Source organism: Mandrillus leucophaeus, unplaced genomic scaffold (genome assembly GCF_000951045.1).
Source record: "Mandrillus leucophaeus isolate KB7577 unplaced genomic scaffold, Mleu.le_1.0 Scaffold57, whole genome shotgun sequence".
Taxonomy (NCBI): Eukaryota; Metazoa; Chordata; class Mammalia; order Primates; family Cercopithecidae; genus Mandrillus; species Mandrillus leucophaeus.
The window spans coordinates 6,741,476-6,767,944 of record NW_012106141.1 but is presented as its reverse complement, the minus strand read 5'-3'; the positions used below and the strand labels follow the sequence as shown (position 1 = coordinate 6,767,944).

General features: G+C 41.1%; 1 protein-coding gene across 2 annotated transcripts in view; it reads right to left on the bottom strand.

The window, feature by feature from the left end:
- ARHGEF3 (Rho guanine nucleotide exchange factor (GEF) 3) overlaps window positions 1-26,469 on the bottom strand; it is a 353,065-nt gene that overhangs the window by 136,531 nt on the left and 190,065 nt on the right. For both annotated transcript variants that reach the window (XM_011998411.1, XM_011998412.1), the window contains one exon: window positions 25,351-25,413. In XM_011998411.1, the coding sequence (XP_011853801.1) occupies window positions 25,351-25,413 (63 nt within the window). The remainder of the gene's footprint in view (window positions 1-25,350; window positions 25,414-26,469) is intronic.

The window sequence follows — 26,469 nt, the reverse complement described above, 5'->3', positions numbered from 1 at the left end:
CTCATGGTCTAATGACCTCTTAATGGTCCCGTCTCTTAATACTGTCACAACGGCAGTTAAATTAAACTTCAACATGAGTTTGGGAGATGTTCAAACCACAGTAACTATGTTTTCTTTTCTTTTTTCTTTTTTTGAGAGAGTCTCACTGTTACCCAGGCTGGAGTGCAGTAGCGTGATCTTGGTTCACTGCAACCTCTGCCTCCTGAGTTCAAGCGATTCACCCACCTCAGCCTCCCAAGTAGCTGGGACTACAGGTGCACACCACCATGCCCAGCTAATTTTTGTATTTTACGTAGAGAAGGGGTTTCACCATGTTGCCAAGGTTGGTCTTGATCACCTGGGCTCAAGTGATCCATCCACCTCAGCCTCCCAAAGTGCTAATATTATAGGCATGAGCCACCATGCCTGGCCCTCTTTTCTTTAAAAACAAATTTTTTAAGCTTATAAGTAATAGATGATCTTTGAAGAAAAATTAGAAAATATAGACAAAGCAAAAAGAAAAAATTAAGTTACTCAGGGCTTTTACCATGTTGCCCAGGCAGGTCTTGAACTCCCAGGCTCAAGTGATCCACCCACCTCAGCCTCCCAAAGGGCTGCGATTACAGGTGCGAGCTACCATGCCTGGCCTTATGAACTTTACTTTTAACAAAGATTCAGTATTAATGTTATGCTAAAGATTCAGTATTAATGTTATGCTAATTGGGTCATATCATGTCTGGGTAAGAAAATGTCAGTGGTTATAGGTGGCATCCAGCCTTGATTTGGCCCTTGGGGCCTCTGTTATCTGACCCTTACCCTGGAAGGGGTGGTCACCCCTGAGGACCTGTGAGTTTCCCTCATACATGACTCACTGTGCTTCCACCCTAGTATTTCCCAAACCTGGACCTTCCCTTGGGCAGGGAAAACCTACTAGACAGCAGAGCTATGGGTCATTCTGGAAAAAATTCCCTAGAGTAGAAGTGAGAATCTTTCTCCTGAGCACCCTCTGTGATGAGGTCTACAGGGCCCCATGGTGCCCTGCATGTTCTAACGTATTTTCATTTTCCTTTGTTTTCTTGATTTCTTAGGTGATTTCATCTCACAGGAGGCAGAATCTGAGTAAGTGTTGTTTTGTAGACTCTTTGAATTGAATCAGAGCACAGAGATGTCAGAGACCAGACAAAAGGGGACTGCTGGACCTACCATGCTGACCCTATGGCAGTACCAGTCCCCAGAAGGTATAGCCTGACACACATACACACACACATGTGAGCATGCACACACACACACACACACATCCAAAGACCAAAACTGTTGTTTTTTCAAATTCTCTAATGCATCAGCAGAAGGCTACAGAGCTGAGATCCTTTCTCCTTATCTCTACAGACCAAAATCATAGCTAGTTCTCTTTTGTTTCATGGGATTAAAGGAAAAAAAACCTACGGAATTGTCACAAGTTGATTCACATGCTGTAAAAAACATACTTGTATAATATGCCATTCTTAATGGTCAACTTGGAGAAGAAAATGTGAAATATGCAGCTGATAATCTTTCCAGCTTCGGGCCGGGCTGGCTGATTCATCAAACCCTGATCTGACATGTCCCCTCTATTCTCTCAACCATTCCCTTGACTCACTAGAATTATTACTTCCAAAAGAGGAACCTTGTCTGCTCAATGGATGTATAGATCATGCATTGCATTTTAGAAACAGTGAAAGCAAGGGCTAAGAATAGCCAGAAAGTACTTTAGTTGAGAATCTCTAGTTGAAGTTCAGGGGCATGTGTGTTCAAGAAAACAAGACCTCCCAAGAACAGCAGATTTTTAAACTTTGAATTTGATCCAAAGATGGAAATCTATACATATGATGAACTGTGTTTCTTATTTCTTTCAATTCAGCACTCTCCTGTAGTACCTGAGCATGGGGTACAGAGGTAACAGAACAGAGGACACGCATTGTTAAAGAAAAATCTGGGGTGGTGACAAGCCAAAAGTCTACCAGCCAAAAGGTCGGGAGATTGTGTAGAAGGAAGCTCACATCTTCCACACTCAAAAATATAACTGAGCTACTTTGCTGCTCAACACTTCTTGCTCAGTTTTTACTTATTATTATTATTTTTTTGAGATGGAGTTTACTTCTTGTCCCCCAGCCTGGAGTGCAATAGCACAATCTCGGCTCACCACAACCTGTCTCCTGGGTTCAACTGATTCTCCTGCCTAGGCCTCCCAAGTAGCTGGGATTACAGGCATGTGCCACCATGCCTGGCTAATTTTTGTATTTTTAGTAGAGACAGGGTTTCATCGTGTTAGCCAGGATGGTCTCGATCTCCTGACCTCGTGATCCGCCCGCCTCAGCCTCCCAAAGTGCTGGGATTACAGGCATGAGCCACTGTGCCCGGCCTGTATTATTGTTTTTAAATAATAAAACCACACCACCTTGTTGCCTAAATCCAGGGAAGACTGCGCCCACATCCCTCTTGCCACCCCCTTGGTACACCTTTTTTTTTTTTTTGAAGACAGGGTCTCACTCTGTCACCCAGGCTGGAGTGCAGTGGTGCAATTTCGGCTCCCTGCAACTTCCACCTCCCAGGCTGAAGTGACTCTCCCATCTCAGCCTCCGAGTAGCTGGGACTACAAGCACAAACCATCACACCAGGCTAATTTTTGTTGAAGTAGAGACAGGGTTTTGCCGTGTTGGTCAGGCTGGTCTCGAACACCTGACCTCAAGGGATCCACCCACCTCAGTCTCCCAAAGTGCTGGGGTTACAGGCATGAGCTACCACGCCCAACCCCCTTGGTACACTTCTGATTAAGAAAACTCATTACATTGAGCTGGGCATGATGGTTCACACACCTGTAATCCCAGCATTTTGGGAGGCTGAGGTGGGTAGATTGCCTGAGCTCAGGAGTTCCAGACCAGCCTGGGTAACATGGTGAAACCCTGTCTCTATTAAAAATACAAAAATTAGCCAGTCTCATAACCTGGTCTCAAGATAGATAGATAGACAGACAGACAGAAATTAAAATAAATAATTTAATTTAAAATAAAATATAGTTTACAACATAAAAAAATAATTTATCAAATGACTTCTTTGTTCACATTTATTTCATTTTATTTTATGTTTTTAGAGACAGAGTCCTACTCTGTCACCCAGGATGGAGTATAGTGGTACGATCATGGCTCACTGCAGCCTCAAATTCCTGGGCTCACGTGATCCTTTGCCTTAGCCTCCTGAGGGGTGTGCTGAGACTACAGGCATGCACAATCATGCCCAGCTGATTTTATAATTTTTTTGTAGAGATGGGGTCTCACTATGTTGCCCAGGCTGGTCTCTAGCTCCTGGCCTCAAGCAGTCCTTCCACCTCAGCCTCCCAAAGTATGAGCCACTGTGTCTGGCCTGTTTATACTCTAAATAACAGATATGGTGGCAGATCTAACCACTACTGTCATTTTGAATAATCAAATGGGCATACGAAATATTCTGAGATATATGCAACCAGTATAATATGAAGAGAAAATCACAGTGGGTTCTTTTGGTGACAAAGTCACAAGTAACTGCTGATATTGCTATGGTTTTTTTTGTCCCCATTTATAGAAAGGAAATGTAAATCTCAGTTGGAGGTTAGAGAAAATACAAATGTAATTTTTTTTTCCAATCCAAATTTATGGACCCCATGGAAGCTCCTAGAAGTCACTGAAGTGTTTGACTAAGGAGTGTAATGTAATCTGATTTATGTTTCTAAGAAGATCTGCCTAATGGATGGTGGGGGATGAGGTGATTAAAACGTGCCAAGTTCATTTCCTGCTCAGAAGCTGGCAATGGTCAGCTGGAAGGAAGAGCAATAACAGGGTTTCTTTTGAATCATGCCTATTAAAGAACAGAGAAGATCTGCCTTTATGAGTGGTCTCTGGGCCCACAATGAAAAGGCAATGCAGCAGAAATAAAGCACCTCCAGTCCCCTGCTGCAGGGAAAGGAGAGGAGATTCATGGCCAGGAGAGGCCCCTGTGCAAATCTGCAAAGGCTTGGAGAAAAGAAACCATGTCAGCCTTAGCTTCCTATAAGACAAGTGTGATGATAAGCACCTCTCAGGCTTGTTATGCAGGCAGAGGGGCTGCTGCAGTATGAAGCGCCTGTCACCAGTAAGTGGTGGTCAGTGCCAGGGTGGTACCTTCCCTTTTGGTGCCTTCTGCCTGGGACTTTGGCCATTAACTTCAGAGTGGGGTGGGACATGGAGGAGTCTTAGGGGCCATCTCACTTTGAAGAAGTCAAGGGACAGCCTTAGATTGTCTAGAAAGCTTGGGGCTGGAAGGAACTGGAACCCAATCTGTCATCTAGGTTTGGTAGAAAACCAACACAAGCTCCTCAAATGCTCAACATTTAAAACCTAGATTGCCCAGGTGAAAGCATGCAAAAGAAACAGTCTTCCTAGCAGAAAAAGCAAGGAAATTTGAGCCCAGTGGAGGTTTGGGGGCAGTGGCTAAAGCAGAGGCTTCAAAGTTCCCTGAGCCCCGGATTTTCTCTCTTGATACATTTATAGAAGGGGCTATGGATCTCCCACTTCTTAAACGGAATCTGAGTATAAAATGTACAAGGGCCTGGGGACTGAGGGCTGGGGTCAGAAAGGCCTGGATCTGCTAGGCCCTCAGGAGGCTGCTCAGAGCCTTGCAGGGAGCAAAGAGTAGAGTCTGCCACTGCCAAATCCCAAAGCTCCTGCTGGAAGCATCCCCTCTCCCCACAAAGCTATAGAATGTACCTCAGACTCTTCCTCCTTTCTCTCTTCTAAAAGTGAATGAAGCCCTCTAACCTGTTGGGTTTTTTTTTTTTTTTTTTTTTTTAACTCTCTCTCTTCCAAATGTCTTCAATCTAATAAGCAGCAGCTCTACTTTCACTGGTCTATACCTATAATAGTTCCCAAATGATCCCCAAAACTTATACACAGCAACAGAGCGCGCTAAAAAAATGGGGTTATCTCTGGCCAATCTGATACAAAGGCAAAAACACATATTCTAATCCACAGCTTAAAATGAAGGAGCAAATGAAAGAGTAACCCTCTGACCCTCCCCACCCACCCATCTTTTGGGATTTTAAAAGGAATGGTACGGAGGCAAAGGCATGGTGAGGGGAGTGGGGGTGGGGAGCAGGAGCCGACTGCCCTTCTGTAAGTGTGAGAGATGCAACAAAAACCTTGCAGATGACCTCAGAACCACCCAAGAACCTCTCTACTCCACAAATTCCCCCACTCCAAAGCCTACTGGTTCAGCAGAACCCAGGTCTGCTGAACAGCCAACACCAAAACACTTGAAGAGGATGGGGAAATACTCTTTCCCTGAATTCCTGCTCTTGTTCCAATGGCTAAACAAAAAGCTTTTATCAGGATTATTTCACTGGGCAACATGGCACAAAGAAAGCAGTCCATTTGCAGTCTGAAGGTCAACAGGGCCGCTCTTGTTTCAGTGTGTTGCTTCTCTATGAGGCCAAGGCTGAATCTGGGCCCCCCTCCCCCTGGGAGCCGCCATGCCAATGTGCATTCCCTTAAAGTCTCACATAGGACGAGGCTGCTGCAGGCAGCTGACTGAGACTGACCAGCAAATTACACCTCTTGCCTTCCCCTTGACCCTGCCATTAGATTTTTTATTTTTTTAAGGTCAATGAAAATGCTATCAACACTCCTCCATTGGAAAATGTTTGTGGTTGCAGCTGAGCATGCCTGTTACAACTGCTGACAAAGGATTCCCAACTCACAGGACACAAAAGTCAAATGCACCCCCTTAGCAAAACCTCCCCTAGCTTTTTCCACTTCATTTAGGCTGTGTACCCTGCGCTGATTCATTAGAATTCTTACATTCACTCCTACTCATTTGAAGAGTTTGGTTTTGTTTTTCTCAAGTGACTCACATCTGGTGTGCTTTAAAAAGGCAACCTAATTAAAGAACAGTCTTGTTTGCCATAAATGAAATCTAAGTGTATACAGTGGTACCCCCTAACCATGTCTTCTAATATCCAAGGAGTTACAGAGAAGGACTTGAAGAAAGATGGTCGTGTGAGTAAATCAGATACCGATCTCCTATTATTAAACCAACACATTTACCTTTTTTTTTTTTGAGACAGAGTCTCACTCTGTTGCCCAGGCTGGAGTGCAGTGGAGTGATCTCGGCTCACTGTAACCTCTGTCTCCCATGTTCAAGCAGTTCTCATGCCTCAGCCTTCCAAGTAGCTGGGATTACAGGTGTGTGCCACCACACTCAGCTAATTTTTTTTTTTTTTTGAGACATTGTCTTATTGTGTCACCCAGGCTGGAGTGCAGTGGCACAGTCTTGGCTCACTGCAACCTCTGTCTCCCAGGTTCAAGCTCCCAGGTTCACCTCAGCCTCGTGAGGAGCTGGGATTACAGGTGTGTGCCACCATGCCTGGTTAATTTTCATATTTTTAGTATAGACAGCGTTTCACCATGTTGGCCAGGCTGGTCTTGAATTCCAGACCTCAAGCAATCCACCCGCCTTGGCCTCCCAAAGCACTGGGATTACAGGTGTGAGCCACCACACCTGGCCGTATTTGTATTACTTAGTAGAGACAGGGTTTCTTCATGTTGGCCAGGCTGGTCTTGAACTCCTGGCCTCAAGTGATCCACCTGCCTCAGCCTCCCAAAGTCCTGGGATTACAGGTGTGAACCACTGTGCCTGGCCCACTTTTACCTTTTAGTCATCTGCCTGAAAAACCGATAGTACCCAAAACATCATGAACCCAGGGAATTTGGCACTGGAAAGGACACAATTCATCTATATTATTTTATATTTGTAGAAACTGAGGCCCAGATAGGTGAAGCAACACATACAAGGTCTGATAGCTATACAAAGACAGAAGGTAAAATAAAACCTACATCCTCTAACCCATGCCAAGAAAGGAAACATTTACTAAGTGCCCACTCAAGACCAGACAGTAAAGATATAAAACTATATACATCTCTCAAACTTGTCTGTCCTGCAGACAGCTAAGCCAGGACACCACCATCTCTCATCAGGAGACTAAGGCAGCCTTCTACTCATCATCCACATCTACCCTTGGTTTCATAATCAACCAGAGGAATGAAAGCACAAATGACACCCTTGCCTAACACACCCCCTCCCTAGTGACTCCATACTGTTCTTAGTATAAAGATGCAAATCTTGAGCATAGCCTTTGAGGCTATGCATGGTCTGGTTCCTGTCAACTACTCCAGTCTCACCATCTCCCACCTACCAGCTGCATTTGCCTTCAAAGCAGCATGCTCCACCCGCCACAGGGCCCTTGCACATGCTGATCCCATGGTCACAGCTCTTTCACTCAGCTCTTTAACCTAGTTAACACCTTTCCTTCTTTCAGCTTTCACTTCCCCAGAAAAGGCTTCCTTGGCCTTTCATGACTAGGTCAAGGTCCCTGGTTAAATGCCCTAACAGCAACGTGTCTCTCTTGCCTTCAAAGCTTTTTTTTTCATTTGTTATTATATTCTTGTTACTGTGATTATTAACATCTGCCTCCATAATTGTACTGTAAGTCACCAGAACCTTGCCTGGTTTGCTCACCATGTTATTCTCTTACCACCAATTAACACAGTGTGACTATAGGAGATGCTCAGTTAATGTGAATATCAATGAAAGAATGAGGAAAGAATAAAAGAATACATGTAAGGTCCTTGAGGACCTTATAGTCTAGAAATGTCTTCCAAGTCACCTGTAAATCAGGAAGCTATTCAATGATCAATGCCACTTAACATAGACCTTCCTCAGAGAGAGTGTCTTGATATCCCTCTCTTCAGTCATTATATTGCATATAATAAAATTTCAAAGTTTACTCAGCAAAATGTCACCCTTTTGTCAAGAACATGAGACCTTCAGTCAAACATAAGCCCCCAAACTAAACAAAGCCTCCAAGGTCCCGAAGGCAATTTTGTTCTTTACTGTGGTTTCTTGGGAGCCCATTAATCATTCCCTTTATTATATAAAACACAGCAATAACCCTCCCTTCATACCATCCCTATTTTCAGACACATTCTTCATGAGTTGCCAGAAGCTGGTTCACTCCTCATTTCAGGCACTCCTCCACTTCCCTGTGGGGATGGCGAGCACATGGCAGGCCTATTTCCACAACCTGACAATAATTTAAATAAAATCACAGCCTCAATTTCTGGTTGTATTAGAGAGGGAACATTATCAAGGCACATAGCAAAACTTAAACAGCAACCTAGAAGAGAACACGCTACCTCAGTGCATGGATTGGTTAGAAAGGAGAATGATTCCATTACAGCAGACACAGCAGAGCAAAATACAGCAGATTGTCAACAGCTATGAGAACTGCACATCAGAAACGTGCTTATAATGAAACCTCCTTTTCTATGTGAAGGCAAAACCACATGAAATATCAAATGTAAAGGAAGATAATTTATAATTTTTTAAAGCCATGTCTTTTCAGTTACACATAATATTCAAATTTGTGAAAACTCACTGTATCCAAACCATATTTAAAAAGATGTTTTTAAAAGGTTTTTCTCTCCTCTATGGAAGTTAGTAAATTACTATGGCTTTAATGACATTTAGGCAGGTGGTTAGTGAGGTATCATCTGTGAGCTTGGATATTGTTATGAACAGATTATTTGTGACCCCCTGAAATTCCTGTGTTGAAAATCTACCGTTAATGTGATGGTATTAGGAGGCGGGGCTCTTGGGAAGTGTGTAGGTCATGAGAGCGGCACACTCTACAACCCAGAAGAGGGCCCTCACCAGAGCTGGAACCCTGATCTCACACTTCCAGCCTTCAAAACTGTGAGAAGTCAATTTCTGTTGTTTATAAGCCACCCAGGCTATAGTATTTTGTAAGACAGATCCTGTTCAAAGTGCAGTCACCTCTGTTAGCCGTAGGTGAATCATTTGCCTTTTGGGTTATCTGCAAATTAAAAAAAGAAAAAGAAAGAAAGAAAGAAATTAGCCAAGTGTGGTGGCCTGCACCTGTGGTCCCAGCTACTCAGAAGGCTGAAAGGCAGGACGATCGCTTGAGCCCAGAAGGTCAAGGCTGCAGTGAGCTGTGATCATGCCATTGTACTCCAGCCTGGGCGGCAGAGTGAGATCCTGTCTCAAAACACAAAACAAAACAAACCCCACCTTTCTTTATTAGCATGATTAAGTTGAGTAGATCGTCAGGTCCATTTTTAGGTCCATTCAGCACCTCCTGTTTAGTTTTTCCCTGTCTTGGAAGCTTATAATCAATAAAAGGTATTTTCAACCAAAACCTTATTTACCTTTTCCAAGCAAAATAAGTTAAACACACAGGGCAAAAGGGAGCCTAAAGATGGTGGGCTAGTATGATCAGTGCCCTGCGTCACATTCCTAGGGGAGGCTGCTCCACTCACCCTGGAGGGAAAGCAGGGAAGCATTCCACCTTGTCCAGCAGGGAGAACCTGGCACATTCCTAGCTCCAACAATGCTGGGTCTCCTCGAAGTGGTTCCTGTATTTTTTTCACAATATTGAGAATGCTGAAGCGGCAAGGCTTACTCATATTTCAATGTAACAGCCAGAACATATTCTGGGTGAGATATAAAAGATGTACTGGTACTCTGCCATTTCTGTATCATCCAGAATATACTCCTTTCCACAAGCTTGGATAAACAAGCAATGTATGCTGACTGATAACTCCTTACAAGCATCTTTCATTCTGTAACCACATGGTGGGCACCAGGCATACTGTTGTGCACTCAATAAGCATGCGTTAAGTGGAAAGGAATTGAGACTTAAAAGTGGGATGTTTTTCATTTTAACAGAAAATTTCCATTCCTATCATGATCCTGAGAGATCTTTCCGTACCAACTGAGTTAAATGTGAAAGCACTGGTGTTAACAATTCCACATCCATATGAGATCATGTGTACATTTCACATTCCTTCTATCCTCTTGTCTTAAGCCTGACTTATTTATTAGCTCATAAAAGCCTGGCATTATTTTCACCTATCTTACTTTGTATATCACAAGGTCTCTTCAGGTAGACCTTGATTTTGCCTTTTGTTTTACTTGTTTTCTTTAAAAATGAGGGAAGGCAAATATGTATATAGAGGAAGACATGTTCTTAAAATGTTGCCAAGATAAATCCAGTTCATGTTTACAGTAACCTTCCAAAGACAGCATGTAACATACGAACAACCAAGTGGCCACTCAATCATTTATCCAACAAATGTTTATTGGACACACAATGCCAGATACTGTCCCAGATGTTGATAATATGGCAAAAACAACAAAATAAACATTATATTCTACTTTGAAGAGACAAATATAATAAATTTTTAAAATACATAATATGGCAGGTGATGATAAAGGCTATGAAGAAAAAATAAAGTCTGATAAGAAGAGAGGGGAGTGCCATGAGGAATTAAAATGCTATTTTTTTTTTTTTTTGAGACAAGGTCTTGCCCTGTCACCCAGGCTGGAGTGCAGTGGAGAACTCATGGCTCACTGCAGCCTTAACCTCCTGGGCTCAAGCGGTCCTCGGGCTTCAGCCTCCCAAGTAGCTAGGACCACAGGCACACCACCATGCCCGGATAATTTTCATATTTTTCATAGAGACAGGGTTTTGCTGTGTTGCCCAGGTTGGTCTTGAGTTCCTGGGCTCAAGCAATCCTCCTGCCTCAGCCTCCCAAAGTGCTGGGATTACAAGTGTAAGCTACCACGCCCGGTCTGGAAATGCTATTTCACATAGCGGGACAGAGGAATTCTAAGAACATTTGAGCAGAGAACTGAAGGAAAATGAGGAAGACCAGGTTGGAAGGCCCTAGACATCCAGCCACTGTGGAGATAAAGAGGGAATGACCATCTGGAGGAGGTGATAATGGCGTGAATCTGGCTCTACTTATCAAACCATCACCCCGTTGATCACATCTGCTTGGATATGAATGAAACTTTACAGAATAAAATCAATAGCAGAGGCATTTTCTTAAATACTACTAATAACAATTTACAGAAGTGGCTCATCCTCGTTCTCCCTAAATTGGAACAGTACCCCACAACCACTCCACGTGAACAAAATGAAAGGTCCTCTCTAGATGTAAAAAATGCTAGCGATGTTTCTTTGAAACTCAATGCTTCTAGAGCTTAATGCCTAACTGTAAGGAGAGCACAGATGCAAAGCCCACCACAAAGTATAATTTCTCAAGGTTGGCTTTTACATAAAATAAAGTGAAGCACCTTCCTGACTGAACCTTTGAGTTAACCAGCTAAAAGCAAATATGTTAATTTCAAGGATATTCTTTTTTTCTCTTTTTTTTTTTTTCAAGACAGAGTCTCGCTCTGTCGCCCAGGCTGGAGTGCAGTGTAGTGCGATCTCGGCTCACTGCAGCCTCCACCCGCTGGGTTCAAGCACGTCTCCTGCCTCAGTCTCCCAAGTAGCTGGGATTACAGGCGCCTGCCACCATACCCGGCTAATTTTTGTATTTTTAGTAGCAATGGGGTTTCACCATGTTGGCCAGGCTGGTCTCAAACTCCTGGCCTCAGGTGATCTGCCTGCCTCAGCCTCCCAAAGTGCTGGGATTACACTGCGCCTGGCCAATTTCGAGGATATTCTAAGAGAGAAAAATATTACCAGAAAAGAATCTATAGTAAAATTTCTTTCAAAACTAACCAAGAGTCAAAATTGATCCCTCAGAGAAAGGAGAAAAACAACCATGGGTACAGCTTAGATGTGCCTTCTCTGTGCTTGGTTAACTTGTTTCAGAAGCAAGAGTGCAACCCCCACTTGTCTGCGGATGAATGAGTCTTAAGTTTAGCTTCTTTCAGTGGCCCGTGTATGACGTATGGTAGAGCTTGGTAAATGCCAGTTGATTGAATTAGTGGATGCACTGAGTGAATGCACTAAAGAATGAACAAATTAACTCATTAATTCTAAAATAATACATATTTTCTTCAATGGAATTTACATAGAGCTGGCCAGCAAAACCATCCCTTTCCTCTGCCAAATAAAGACAAAGAAGCTCTTTAGATTTATTGATTTTAGTGCTGAGTAGAGAATTCCAGTCTTGGAAATTGATATTTTGAGGTACGTGAGGAGTTAAAAACAAAAAAAGTTCCATTTACAGTATTATAAGGGGAAAAGGTCAGTCTGTTGGGAACAAACCCATTCAGGTTTCCCTGCAGGATTGCTAAGGAGTTAATCCAAACCTGGCATTGTGACCACTGAAGATAAGCCCATGATTTGTTTTCAAATGTTTCACCTTCAATACCAGTCATGAATGTTATGCTTATAGAGAAACCACCTGCTCATACTGAGTCAGTTCTCTCCATAAAATGATCAGCACATAGCAGGGTAGGTTAAACAGCAGGGTAGAGGAAGACACACAAACCACGAGAATTCTCCTGGTTACTTCATTCTTTTAACATTTCTCTGAAGTTACCCAAAAATTTCAGTGTCTGTCAAGTAATGTAAAATTCTATGCATGGTAAGGTCAAGGGCAAAATTCAACATATCTCTTTCTCTTCACAGAGAACAGGTATCAGACACAATTGAGAACAGTAAGAAAAACAGAAAAACAGCTTTTGCAATTGAAACCAGGAATATATAACCAGATCAAAGATGAGGCTTCATATAATTACTTAAGTCATTTAGGGGTAAACTCAATTAGCTGGGCATGGAAGTCCAGATGAAACTTCCTAACCAATATTATTTACATAATTTTCAGATGGACAGACCCAGGCTACAGCCTAGAAAAAAAATCAGAAACAAAAGTATTATTTTCTAGTAACTTCTTACTGCAAAAATCTCATCAAAATAGTATTAATGATAAACTGAAAACATTTTAAGACAGTTGAAAGGTAAACCTTGTCAATATAACATTCTTTAAATTCACAACTACAATTTATATATATATATATTTAATTATGGATGACATAGAAGGAATATACTTCTGGATATATAAGTTTAAGAGTTGCAAACACTGTTATTTAAATGAAGTGTACCTTACTACTTGCTCTGGGGTGTAAAGACAGTCATTGTTTGTTATTGGGAAGTATTGGACACAACAAAAATGTTTCTCAATGGAGAACTGCATTAAAAATAAACTATACCCATCTGTTTTATGCAATAATAAGCAGCAGTTTCAAAGAATAAGATAGAGCTTACACTAAATTAACGGATAAACAAACTGTGGGACATCTATACAATAAAATATTTTTCAGTGATAAAAAAGTAGTGAATTACCAAGTCGTGAAAAGACATGGAAAAACCACAAATGCATATTACTAAGGGAAAGAAGCCAATCTGAAAAGGCTATATACTGTATGCTTCCAACTATATGGAATTCTGAAAAAGGCACAACTATGGAGAGAGTAAAGAGATCAGTGCCAGAGGTTAGTGAGGAAGCGGAGATGAATAGGTGGAACAGAGGATTTTCAGGGTCATGAAAGTATTCTGTATGAAACCATAATGGCGGATACGTGTCATTACAATTTTGCACAAACCCATGGAATGTACAAAACCACGAGTGAACTCTAATGAAAACTATGAACTTTGGTTGAAAGATGATGTCTCAATGGAAGTTCATCAATTGTGAAAAATGTGCAACTCTGATGGAAATTGTTGAAACGGGAAGACTGTATATATCGACTTGGGGGCATATGGGAATGCTCTGTACTTTCTGCCTAATTTTGCTGTGAACCTAAAACTGCTCTGAAGAAAAAGTGAAGTCTACCCTATATAGAAGAAAAATTTAAAGATAAGGCATTCCTCCTTTTGCTTTCTGAGGATGCCCTTTTCTGTAACTGAATAGCTTTCAATATACTATCTCTTCTCACAGCCATAAATAAATGAATAATCTATTTAAAGGGAAAAAAAGCAAGTTGAAAATTAAAATAGAAACAATGACAACATGTCCTCAAAAAGCCATCACAAACTAATTTTTACATATCTATTTATCTATCTATCTAACTCTATCTAAATATCAGGAAGGAGACAGTAAACTGATTATTATACCTGAGGAGGTAAGTGGGACTGGGGCATGGTGGAGCCACTGTTAGCTCTCTATCTGCTGTTTGATTTTTAAATGATAAGACTGTATACAGTGTTACTTGTATAATTAAAAATAAAATCGTTTTTCTCTTTAAAATATTCACTTTATATTTTCGGCTAAAGAATTTGACAGTAAATCAAAGATATCAAGACATTTTACCCCTAAACACTTCCATATTTATCTCTAAAAATTAAAACATCTTTCTATCCCCAAATTATTTTTTTCAACAGTAGAAGAAGCAGAAAAGATTTTCTACTAAAACACTGAGGTGGCTCAAGTTATCTATTTCAAAAAGCAATGTGTAGATGGGCAGATGAAGCATAAAAAACTAAAAACTAAAAACAAAAACAAACAAACAAAAGATTTAAAAAAGCAATGTGAAGGACCAGTAAACTAAACTGTTCTCAAGGAAAAATCTAAACACCAAGTGCTGAGAACTGATTTCATGACTATTACATGGTCTTCCTAAAAACAACTTACATAATGTTTTACATTCTTATCTTTACTAACACTAACAATCTCATATACCAACAGGTCAAAATCTATTATACTTGTATTTTTTGCAGTCATTTGTATTACAAATGTAATGTAATAGAAAAGCTTATCATAACAGATTGTCTTAAGCAGAGATTCATAATCTAGAATTCTCACACCCTCAAGAGTTCACTGAATAAAATTCAGGGCATCTTCAAGCTTGGATGGAAAAATGAGATACATCTTTATTTTCACCAATGATTGAAATTTAGTATTTCTTTCCAGTATGAATGGCGACTACACATCACAGAAGCATTCTCAGACCTGTGACTGTCAACATAGAAATCACTATATTTTCAAATGACAGTGTAGTTGGTGTAGGTATTTCAAAATATCATTTATTCTTATTCTTATCATATCACTGAAGGTGTATTAGTTATTAGACTTGTTGCCAGATGTTACTTAATGCATTAAGAAGCACATGCTCTAACCACAAATTTGTTTTTAAACATTTTTATAACTATATTTCAACATAACTTGTTTGCTGTAACCTTGTGAATTTTGCTTTGGGCACATATAAGCAGTCTTTGTGGGGAAAGGGGTGTTCACAGGTTTTGCAAAATACCAAAGCTCAGGAATCCCTAGAACTTAATCTCCTCATCCCCACAATTCCATTCTCCCAATCTAAGGACTATCCACAATACAGTGTATGCTCTTCCATACTTCTTCCTTTATATAGATAAATGCATATAAACATATAGGAGCATAACATATATAGCATGTGTTCTGTAACTGCATTTTACACTTATATTCTCAATGCAGATATTCACGCTGTTTCCAGTTTTGGCTATCATAAACAATGCCGTAATAAAAATCCTTATATACCTCTTTTCATATACTTTTTTTTTTTTTTTTAGATGCAGTCTCGCTGTCACCAGGCTGGAGTGCAGTGGCATGGTCTCGGCTCACTGCAATCTCCCACTCCCTGGTTTAAGCGATTCTCCTGCCTCAGCCTCCCGAGTATCTGGGATTGCAGGCATGCACCCCCACACCCAGCTAATTTTTGTATTTTTAGTACAGACGAGGTTTTACCACGTTGGCCAGGCTGGTCTCGAACTCCTGACCTTGTAGTCCACCCGCTTCAGCCTCCCAAAGTGCTGGGATTACAGGCGTAAGCCACTGTGCCTGACCTCATATACTGCTTTTTAAAATTATATGATCAATTCTATTTATGGAATACTTGTACTAATAACAAAGACCTCCGAACTTAACAATAAAGTTGATTTTGTATAATAAAATCAATAGCAACAATAGTTTTTTTGTTTGTTTGTTTTTTGTTTGTTTTTTTTTTGTGTGTGTGTGCGCTCATGATAGGCCAGGTACTAAGTACTTTACATAAATTAACCTTTTATTTTATTTTATTTGTTTGTTTTTAAATAAAGACAGGATCTTGCTCCGATACCTAGGCTGCAGTGCAGTGGCATGATCTTAGCTCACTGCAATCTCTGCCTCCTGGGCTCAGGTGATCCTCCCACCTCAGCCTCTCAAGTAGCTAGGACTACAGGTGCATGCCACCACACTCAGCTAAGTTTTAAATTTATTATTTTTTTAAAACATCAAACAAGTTTTACTTTTGTGCTACGTGTTTTTCTGTTTTTTTGTTTTTTAACTTTTAAGTTCAGGAGTACATGTGTTGGTTTGTTACACAGGTAAATATGTGTCATGCAGGTTTGTTATACAGATTATTTCATCACCCAAATATTAAGCCTAGTACCCATTAGTTGTTTTTCCTGATCCTCTCCCCACTCCCTTCTCCCACCCTCCACTTTCTGATAGCCCAAGTGTATGTTGTTCCCCTCTATGTGTCCATGTGTTCTCATAATTTAGCTCCCACTTATAAGTGAGAACATACGGTATTTGGTTTTCTGTTCCTGCGTTAGTTTGCCAAAGATAATGGCTCCATCCATGTCCCTGCAAAGGACATGATCTCATTCTTTTTAACGGCTATATAAATTTTTTTATAGAGAAGAGGTCTCACTATATTGCCCAGGCTGTTCTCGAACTCCTGGGCTCAAGCAATCCTCCAGCCTCAGCCTTCCAAAGTGTTGGGATTATAGGTGTGAGCCACCTCACCTGGCACGAATTAACTCATTTTTATCCTTACAACTTTAAGGCAGGGCATTGTTACAATTTCAGTTTTACAGGTGAGGAAACTGAGGTACAGAATGATGTTCACTCTCTAACCTCCTGAAGTTTGTAATTCTGGTGATAAATTCCAACAAACAGGTGTTCTGGGGCACAAGCACCCTCATTTAACAAGGGCCCCATCAAGGTCACTTTGAGGGGGAATGAGAAAAGGTGAATACACTGACTTACACTTTGTTATATCATCCACATCCGAGAGTGTGTCCTGAAGCTCCTTGGAATTTCTTTGTCACTGTGCTTTTCAAGAAGTGAGTCAAAGATAAAAGATTACAGCAACCATCATCTACCACTAATCTATTAGGCCAAAGGCAAGATGCAATGTGTCTGTGTGAACACTCAAAGCACAAGTAAATTTGCCATCAGAGGTGGCAGCATCAGAACAACCACTGGACCAAACATACGGTGTCTGCTACCTTAGCCCAAACAGTTTCACAGACAGCAAGAATAGACCATAAATTCAAACAAACAAAGAAAAATGCCAACAAGTTAAATATAAGCATGTGCTAATGAAGACCCAATCTCAGCTAGATGCCTGGTCTCCTCGGTGATAAGAGCATTATTAACCTCTCCCACATAATTCATCAAGGCCCCATGCTGGCCAGGGCAAGGCTAATCTCCCCAGTTAGCAAGTTCCAGAACAGACCAAGAGAAACAAAACCACAGAAATGGTATCTTTTTTAATTATCTGGACTCTGCTGAGCAGAGATAAAATAAATCTCGCAGCTATTCCATGCCTGGTTTAACATATCCTGGCAATGAAACACCATTTAGCTTAACTGAGACAGGAAAGCTTTTTTTCCCCTCTTCTATATCAATGCTTGTGCTTTGGGCATGCACACGACAGCATAAATAACTGGAGTGCACAGTTAATGGAAATTTGGGGATGTCTGTCATAAACCTCAAAGCAACTTTGTCAATAAGACCAGCTAAAAGCACTAAACATCATCCAGCACTGAAAGCCAGGGAGCCAAAAGCTTTCTTCTCCTCTCTTGTCCTGGAGGTGGTGTGGGGAGGCTATGGAATCAAATCATCCTGGGCTTAAATTTACAAATGGCTAGAGTAGCATGGCTGTGAGAGACTCATTAGATACATAGTGACAAGAGCAGCTACTGTTGATTTAGTGCTTACTATGTGATGGGCACTGTGCTGTTATACATTTTATTATTTAATCCTCATGTTACTGTGACTTTGAACCAACTGTTTATCTCTCTGACTCTCAGTTATCTCATCTGCAAAAAGGGTATGATACATTCCATTGTCACAGGACCACACCACTGTGAGAATTTAATGAGGTATTTGGAAAGCACAGAGCATATGAATACTTAATTCATATTAGCATGCTATAGTATGCTATTTACTAATATAATAACTATAATTAGCACTGTGATTGGGAGGACAGGCCTGAGACTCAGATCCAAAAGCTATGGTATTTGCTAGCTGTAAGGCCTCAGGCAAGTTTATAACTTCTATCCACTCCGTTTGCCTCATCTCTAAAGGGATAACATGAGGATTAAATAATAAAATGTATAATAGCACAGTGCCCATCACATAGTAAGCACTAAATCAACAGTAGCTGCTCTTGTCACTGTGTATCTAATGAGTCTCTCACAGCCATGCTACGTAAGAAAGGACTCTAGCCATTTGGTCCCTTCTTCCCTGAAATTCTGATTAATATTAATCCCAGGAAAACCATGCTAGTAAGAATAATACTGAGCATCTCAGAATACCCATATAAGTAACTCAATCTGAGACTCATTCATTCATTCATTCATTCATTCATTCATTCATTCACCCATCCCAGACATATTTATGGAGCATCTATGATGGACACTATGTATTTGCTTTGAGGGAATTCACAGGTTATTGGTGAACTTATAAACAGATCACTTCTATACCATGTACTACAAAAAAAATCAGGAATAGCCTTTTGTACACCCGAGTGAATGAAGTCCAAAAGACTTCCTGGCATCACACATCTGAGAAAAATATGTTCATCTCATCTTCTGCCTTAAATTTTAAAAATTCTATCCCAACCCTCCTTTTTTTGGAAATGCTACTGACTTTTTAACATTTATCTGTCCCTTTCTTTCAATTATTCATACAACAGAAGAAATTTCAAGCATACCTTCATTCAGTGTTTATTCAGCACCTGCTATGGGCAAGGCCCTGTGCCAGGTGTTGGGGATGTAACAAGAATAGAACACAGCCCTCCCTGTGAAGGGCTCACAGCCTGCCTCTGAAGGTGAAATGGAAGCAGGCATCACAATGCTGGGTGATAAAGACTAGGACGGGGACACAAGCTTGTGAGCGTGGGGTAGTGGTAGTAGGGAATGGCTGCAGGGAGAGGTACAAAGGAATCCTGGAAAGTCTGGGAGCCTCTTAGAGGAGAGCTAGATAAGAAGGGTAAGGGAGCACGAGCCAGGTGAACTGCAGGGAGAAGAAGGAACAGCAGGCATTCCACACACGGGAGAATAGCATGTGCAGAGGCCCAGGGACGAGATGGAGCATGACGACTTTGAGAAACTGAAAGAAACCCAGCATGGTTGGCCTGCATGTGTAAAAGGTGGAAGGGAGTGGTTCAGGAGGTAGGCAGGCGCCAGATGGTGCAAGCCTTTGGAAGCACAGTCTGGGAACCTGGAGGCAGCATGACATCTTGGAAAGATGCCCCTGGCTGATGCTTAGAGGGCAGACTACAAAGAGGCAGGGAGGCCAGTGAGGAGGCCACAGAGAAGCTGAATACTGCTTGACCTCAGTGAGGGTCTTGCAGTCATGTTAGTGAGCTCCAGAAGAGCCTCCTCCACTGTTGGCAGACCATAGCTCAGCTCTTCCTCAACTACTATCCTTAGGAAGAGAGGGAAGGGGTGAGATTCAAACATTTGCCATGTGGATTTCTGTGTAGATTTCTCAAAAGGGGCAGAAGAATCCTAATACATGGATCTCAAAAGCACTGAGAGCTGTGAGCACATTCTTCCCAAGTATTCCTTGCCAGGAGCTTAAACAGGGCCATCTTGATGGTTGCAAATCAGCAAAATAAAAATGCAGGAAGAATGTGAACTCCAATCCTATCTCACCTCAAGTGATGGTCCAGCCACATGCTCCCATGGGAAAGCTCCACCAGCATAGAAAAGATGCTCCACTACCAGCTCCATCCCCACCAATCAAGAGAGGAGTGTGGGCCCTGTCAGGGGCTCTCCTAAAGGCAGGATAGGTGGAGGGGGGAAGCAAATGTCCCACCTCAAGTTACAGTCTTAGCAAGGGACTGGCCATGTAGTGGGAAGGGAGAACGGCCAGGGAAAGCTGAAAACAATCTCCCACGCCTGTGAGATTCCACACAAGATACTCAACAGCTCTAAACTTCATTTGCACTTCACTGCCAGAAGCAGAGGATAAACCTGTTCACAGATTGTAAAAATATTCATACTCTTTTAGCCAGGAATTTCATATCTCAAACTTTATCCTACTGATAAAAGAGATTACACAAACATGTTCCTGGATGCCCATCAGCATTACTTCTAATAGTGAAAAGTTGGAATTTATCTAAATACCCAGTAAAGGGTCGGTGGAATAGATTTAAATGAACCCATTTGATAAAGTACTCTATTGTTATTAAAAATAATATTCTTACAGAATATTTCATAATATGATGACATGTTCTTAATATAGTATGTGAAAAATTCATGAATAAATTAATTTGTACTATAACCCCTTTCTTTTCTTTTTCTTTTTCTTTTTTCTTTTTTTTTTTTTTTTTGAGATAGGGTCTTACTCTGTCACCCAGCCTGGAGTGCAGCAGCACAGTCACAGCTCACTGCAGCAACCTCCCAGTCTCAATCGATCCTCCCACTTCAGCTTCCCAAGTAGTGGGGACTACAGGCATGCATCACCATACCTGGCTAATTTTTAATTTTTTTGTAGAAACAGGGTCTCCCTGTGTTGCCCAGATTGGTCTTGAACTTCTGGGCTCAAATGATCCTCTCACCTCAGTCTCTCAAAGTGCTGGGATTATAGGCCTACTGTGTGTGCCTGCCCGATCTCAATTTTTAAAAACTATGTATGCTTATATAAATTTTAAAAGCTGGTTAAATATATATATGTTATTTAGGGATACATGTCCATAGCAAACTTATGGACATGCAAAGCAGAAACAAACATCAAACTCCACAAAGCAAAGGTTTTGCAAGGGTCTTTGGCATCACTGTTAAAGGCGTATTTCTTCAGTTGCATTGGTAGCTACGTGGGGTTTTCTATTATCTTTATACCATTTGTATGTCTGAAATATTTCATAATGAAAAAAATAAAGGTTTGTATATAATGACAGGAAGGAAATTCATCAAAATGTAGCTATGGCTTTGAGGTGGGATTGTCAAACTATTGTTCACATTTTCCAATTTTTCTAGAGAACATATATTCCTTTTTATTTTTATATTACTTTATCATTGGAGGCTATTTTTATTTCCACCCAGAGCTCATTTGTTTTATGAGAAAGAATGTGTGGTGCTGAGCTGTGCTCTGCAGCAGGAGCTCTGGCACCAAGGGCCTTTCCTGTGGTGACATGAGCTACATCGTCTCTTGCCCATAAGAATTTAAACTAGAAAAGTGCTGTGGGGGAGGCAAGCTCCCTGAAACCATCCTACTCATATCCTCTGACGTGAGAGGAGATTCGTAGGTGGCTGCTGGGAGCCTTCTCCACTCGGCAGATTGCTCTCAAAAGTGTACGTTGCTTTTTATTTTCCCTCAGAAATAATTTGTGTTCTAACCCACCAGGAAGTTGGGGGCCCAGTCAGGGGATTGGGTGAGGCGGTGAGGCGGTGGGAAAAAATAGTGACCGATTATATCATCAACTAACATTGACTCTCCAGTCAGAATTCATTTTTCACCAAGTGCTGGGAGTAGAGAGTCAGAAAACAATTATTTGGAGATACGTCACCCATTACCGAGCTTTAAGACCCTTCCAGTTTCCTCTGTAAGAGAAACCCTTAACATGGGGTCTTGGCTGGGATCCATGAATCCCCTGAAATCACACATCAATCTTGTAAAATTTCCTATGCTATCACCAGATTCCCAAAAGAGTAAGTGATGCATCCCCCTAAACAAGCGAGGATCCCTGTTCTGTAAGAATAACGTCAGTCATCCTGAAGGGTGTCTGAGTGATGATAACATCAAACATTCTATAGGGCCACGGAACCAGGCTGCACAGTAAAAGGTGAGTGGCCGGCGGGCAAGCAAGCACAGTTTTATCTGTATTTATGGTCATGCTCCATCTTTCTCATTATCGCCCAAGTTCCGCCTCCTGTCAGATCAGCGGTGGAGACTTTAGATTCTCATAGGAGCACACACCCTATTGTGAACTACGCATGCAAGGGATCTAGGTTTTGGCCCCTTATGAGATTCTAATGCTTGATGATCTGTCACTACCTCTCGTTACTCCCAGATGGGACTGTGTAGTTGCAGGAAAGCAAGCTCAGGGCTCCCACTGATTCTACATTATGATGAGTTATGTAACTATTTCATTATGTATTACAATGTAATAATAATAGAAATAAAGTACACAATAAATGTAAAGTGCTTGAATCATCCTGAAACCATCCCCTACCCCACCTGGTCAGTGGAAAACTGTCTTCCATGAAACTGGTCCCTGGTGTCAAAAAGTTTGGGGACTGCTGCTATAGGGCACTTACTTTTTAATCAAAGGGGGATTTAGTCTGTGTTAATATTTCTCAACTTTAAGTCCCAGAGATATTTCTTCAGAAGAGGTATACATTAGGCGAGTTCACTGTTTTGTTTTGTTTTTTAACCCACCAACAGTATTCATCAAGAATCTCCTGTGGATCTAGCATTGAGCTGGGACTCAATGAAAACTTGACTATGATCCCCAAAGACCTGTCCCCTCATCTAGCAATTTCTTGTTCAAAGCACATATCTGGCAAACGTCTTACGACTTATTAAATGGAATAAAAATTGAAAGTAACTCACATTACTTTCTCAAACCCTCGCATCCTCTGGTATGAGTCATCCAATGGGACCTACCTTTTTTTTTTTTTTTTTTTTTCCAAAGATACTTTCCACTACACATAGAAACAGTCTGAAAAAAACTCTTCAGTAATACTGCCAGTTAGCTCAGAGATAGTGACTCTATTGGATATCATCATTTAAATGCACAAAGATAAAGCTCCTTTGAGTAGCCTGCAGAGGCCATTTACTTATTAGAGCAATTAATTTATTGGATTCAGATATTCATTTCACCATTGTTGCCTTAATGGCAAAACATCTTCTCCTGTGTGGCTCTATCTACCACTTAATTCCATTCAACTCATCTCTCCAGGGTGCCTACTGCGAGAAAGTTACTTAAATTTGGTCACACTCCCTCCATGGCCACATCTGGATCTGTCACACCCTCTATCATCTCCATATGACTCTAATGGTCAGTGGAATCTGCAAAACAGCAGTTTTCATGTTCCTACAACAGTTTCTAGAATTCTTCCAACTTCTGCAATTATTATACTATGTGGCAATAAATGGAGGAAACTCAGCCCTGTTTGCCAAGATTCAGGAAAAATGCCAGGTAAATCAGAAATGAGTCTGTCCAGAGTTGAGACCCTAAGCGTAGGGATCGGCCATGGTGGTGGTAATGGGGTAGATTCATCTTCTATACAGGTCTCTTTACTCTGACAAAACATAATATATGAGATGGTTAAGAAAAAAGAAAACATCATCCGTAGCTGCACAAGGAGAAAAGAAGCCAAATTATCCACGGGCTTGTGACCTTGATGGGAAGTCAAGGCCACTGATGACAATCAAGACAAAAATCAAATCATAATTCATAGTTGTAAACAGTCCTTTAATACAATGTTAGTGGTTCTTTGATAGAAAGCATCTAGAGACATGCTTTCCTGAAAAATGGATATCAATAATATACTTGGGGAAAAATGTAAGACAAGGCATAATCTTAGAAGTGACCTGGATTGAAGTCTTGCCTGAGTCATTACACCTCCAGGGCTTCCACTTCTTTATTTGCAAAGTGAAGGGACTGGAATACATACATGGTGGCTAAGGGCTCTGTAAATTCTGACAGTCTTTAAATTCTGAAAATCTTTAAATTCTAAAAGTAAACTTCCACAAAATTAAAAAGATTCAAACACACAAAAAAATCTTGCTGCTGCTAAGAGAAATTCCATAGACTTCACTTGTCAATAACAAAATATTCAATGAGTAAAGTAAAACCCAGAGGAACATCATCTTTTTGTTCTGTTCACCATGGCAACCTAGTAAACTGGCCCAACTCCATCAATCTGAGGGTCTAAAGAGTGGAACAAACAAACACCATATGGTAAAATAGATGCTGAAGTACATTAATTAGTGCCAGTTCAAGCTCACTCCATCATGGCTGCTTGCACCACAGAAAACTCTGCAGTAATTAAAAATAGCTTAAAAAACATTGTTCACACTGGTAAATAATGTTATCAGTTGAGTACCTGACAATCCATATCTAATGAGTTTCCTTTTCACAATGGTTTTAGAAGGCCTGATCCCAAACCTTTTTTCTTTTTATTTTTTAACAAATGAAGAAACAGAGGTTCAGAGAAAGGAAATGACTCATCCAAGGTACACTGTTAATTATAGGTAGAGCCAGAACCATGACTCAGTTCTTTCTTCCCAGCTTGGAAGGCTTCTCATCTCATAAGAGTAGCTTTCATGGTCTCCATAGAGGAGAGCGAGCAGGGCCTAATGTTAGATGGATCCACAGAGCACAGTGGTTAAACCCCAGGGACGTGCAGATGATGAGTTGACAAGGGGAGCCCAGGGAGGGCCTGAATTCCTACTCCACCTCCCAGGCCCTGGATAATGAGGGCATCAGAGGCTAAGGTAGGCTTCCCAGTTGCATCAGTGGGGAGACAAGGTGGCCACACAAAGAAAGCGATGAAATTAAGTATCCAAGGACATGTTCTGAAACAAAGCCAAGAAAGCTTTTCCACCTTGATCATCACCAACAGTCAACTACCAAGACACTTGAGCATCTTCTACAAACTTCTGATTTAAAAAAAACACAATGAGGCAAATATTTAGTGGGTGCCCAGTATGTACAAGTAATGTGTTTAGTATTCTCTCTTTTATTGTTTTATTTGATCCCCTCCCAAATTTTGTCAGGTTAAGTCTTTTCATCCCTATTTTCCAGATGAGGAAACAGGTAAGGAAAGGTGTCACACAGATGGTAAGTACAGAATCTGGACTCAAACTAAGATCTGCTGATCCAAAGCCACTCACTCCACTATGCTGCTGGAGTCTTCTTCTGGCCTTTGGCCCATCCGGCTGCCTGAGCTGGGCCAAGCCACTAACTGTCCCTCAAAGGGGGACAAACATCTCTTCCATCTTCTGGAACCAGCCTTTAAAAGAGCACACTCGTATTTATCTAGATTCTACCCAGATGTACTGAGTTCATAATTCATTTTATGAGAGAAAAGACATAGGCAATAAACAACTTAGCCTGGAAGTTTAAGTTGGCCACACAGTTTTCTCCAGTGAAATAAAATGGTTTTCAGTTAAAAAAAATTTTCCCCCAGGTCACAACTTCCATAGTCAGATCCTGGAAGTCCACTTCAAGCACACAGCATATTATTAACAAGATGAAGAGAAGACAGATGCTCTCGGCACCAGTGGGGGTAGAAAGGACTATACTTACACTTATGTCGAGACTGCAAAGGCTAACAGCATCTTCATCTTGGGTGCTCTGTTTCCGTTTTCGCTGCAAAACAAATGAAAAAACAAAGTTCAAAGGTAAGTAGGGGTTATGGCTTTGATTAAGGCAAGAAAAAAGCAATCAAATAGCACATGCAATCCTTATCATTTCCACCATGTTACCCAAAACTTGTAACCAAACTATGTAAATGAACACTTCTTTTTTCTTTTTTGGAGATAGAGTCTCACTCTGTCGCATAGGCTGGAGTGCAGTGGTGTGATCTTGGCTCACTGCAACCTCTGCCTCCTGGGTTCAAGTGATTCTCCTGCCTCAGCCTCCTGAGTAGCCGGGATTACAGGCACATGCCACCACGCCTGGCTAATTTTTGTATTTTTAGTAAAGACAGGGTTTCACCATGTTGGTCAGGCTGGTCTTGAACTCCTGACCTCGTGATCCACCCGCGTTGGCCTCACAAAGTGCTAGGATTACAGGCGTGAGCCACCGCGCCCAGCCTGTAAATGAACACTTCTAAGACAGCCTAAGAAGTTATGAGAAACTATTAAGCTCTAGTATAACTGGTTTGTGTTACTATTTTTATGTGTGCTGTTATAGTTTGTTTCTCTTTGAGTTTCATTTTTTTCTAAATGTCTCCATATATCAAGGCGCAGAAATTTAGATACAAAGTTCAGATTATGACTAACTGGGAAGAGGAGATTAGATTGGAAAGAAAATCTAATTCACTTGAAGACATTCCATTTTTAGAGCTGCTTTGTACTTAAGTAATTTAAACTTGCTCTAAACCATATCCAGGGTCCTAATGTAATCACAGAACCCTAATGTTGGAAAGAAACTCAGACATCTTCTCCAACTTTCCTGCTTTACAGCCATATGATTTTTAAGAAGTCATTACTGGGACTGAAGATAACTGTATTTGAAATGAATTTGTAAATTTATGACCACGGCAGTCTGCCAAGTTAGGTGTGAAAAAGTATGTTTTTCTTTCTTTTCTCTTTTTTCTTTTGAGACAGGGTCTCCTTCTGTTGCCGAGGCTGGAGTGCAGTGGTGTGAACACAGCACACTGCAGAGGCTGGAGTGCAGTGGTGTGAACACAGCACACTGCAG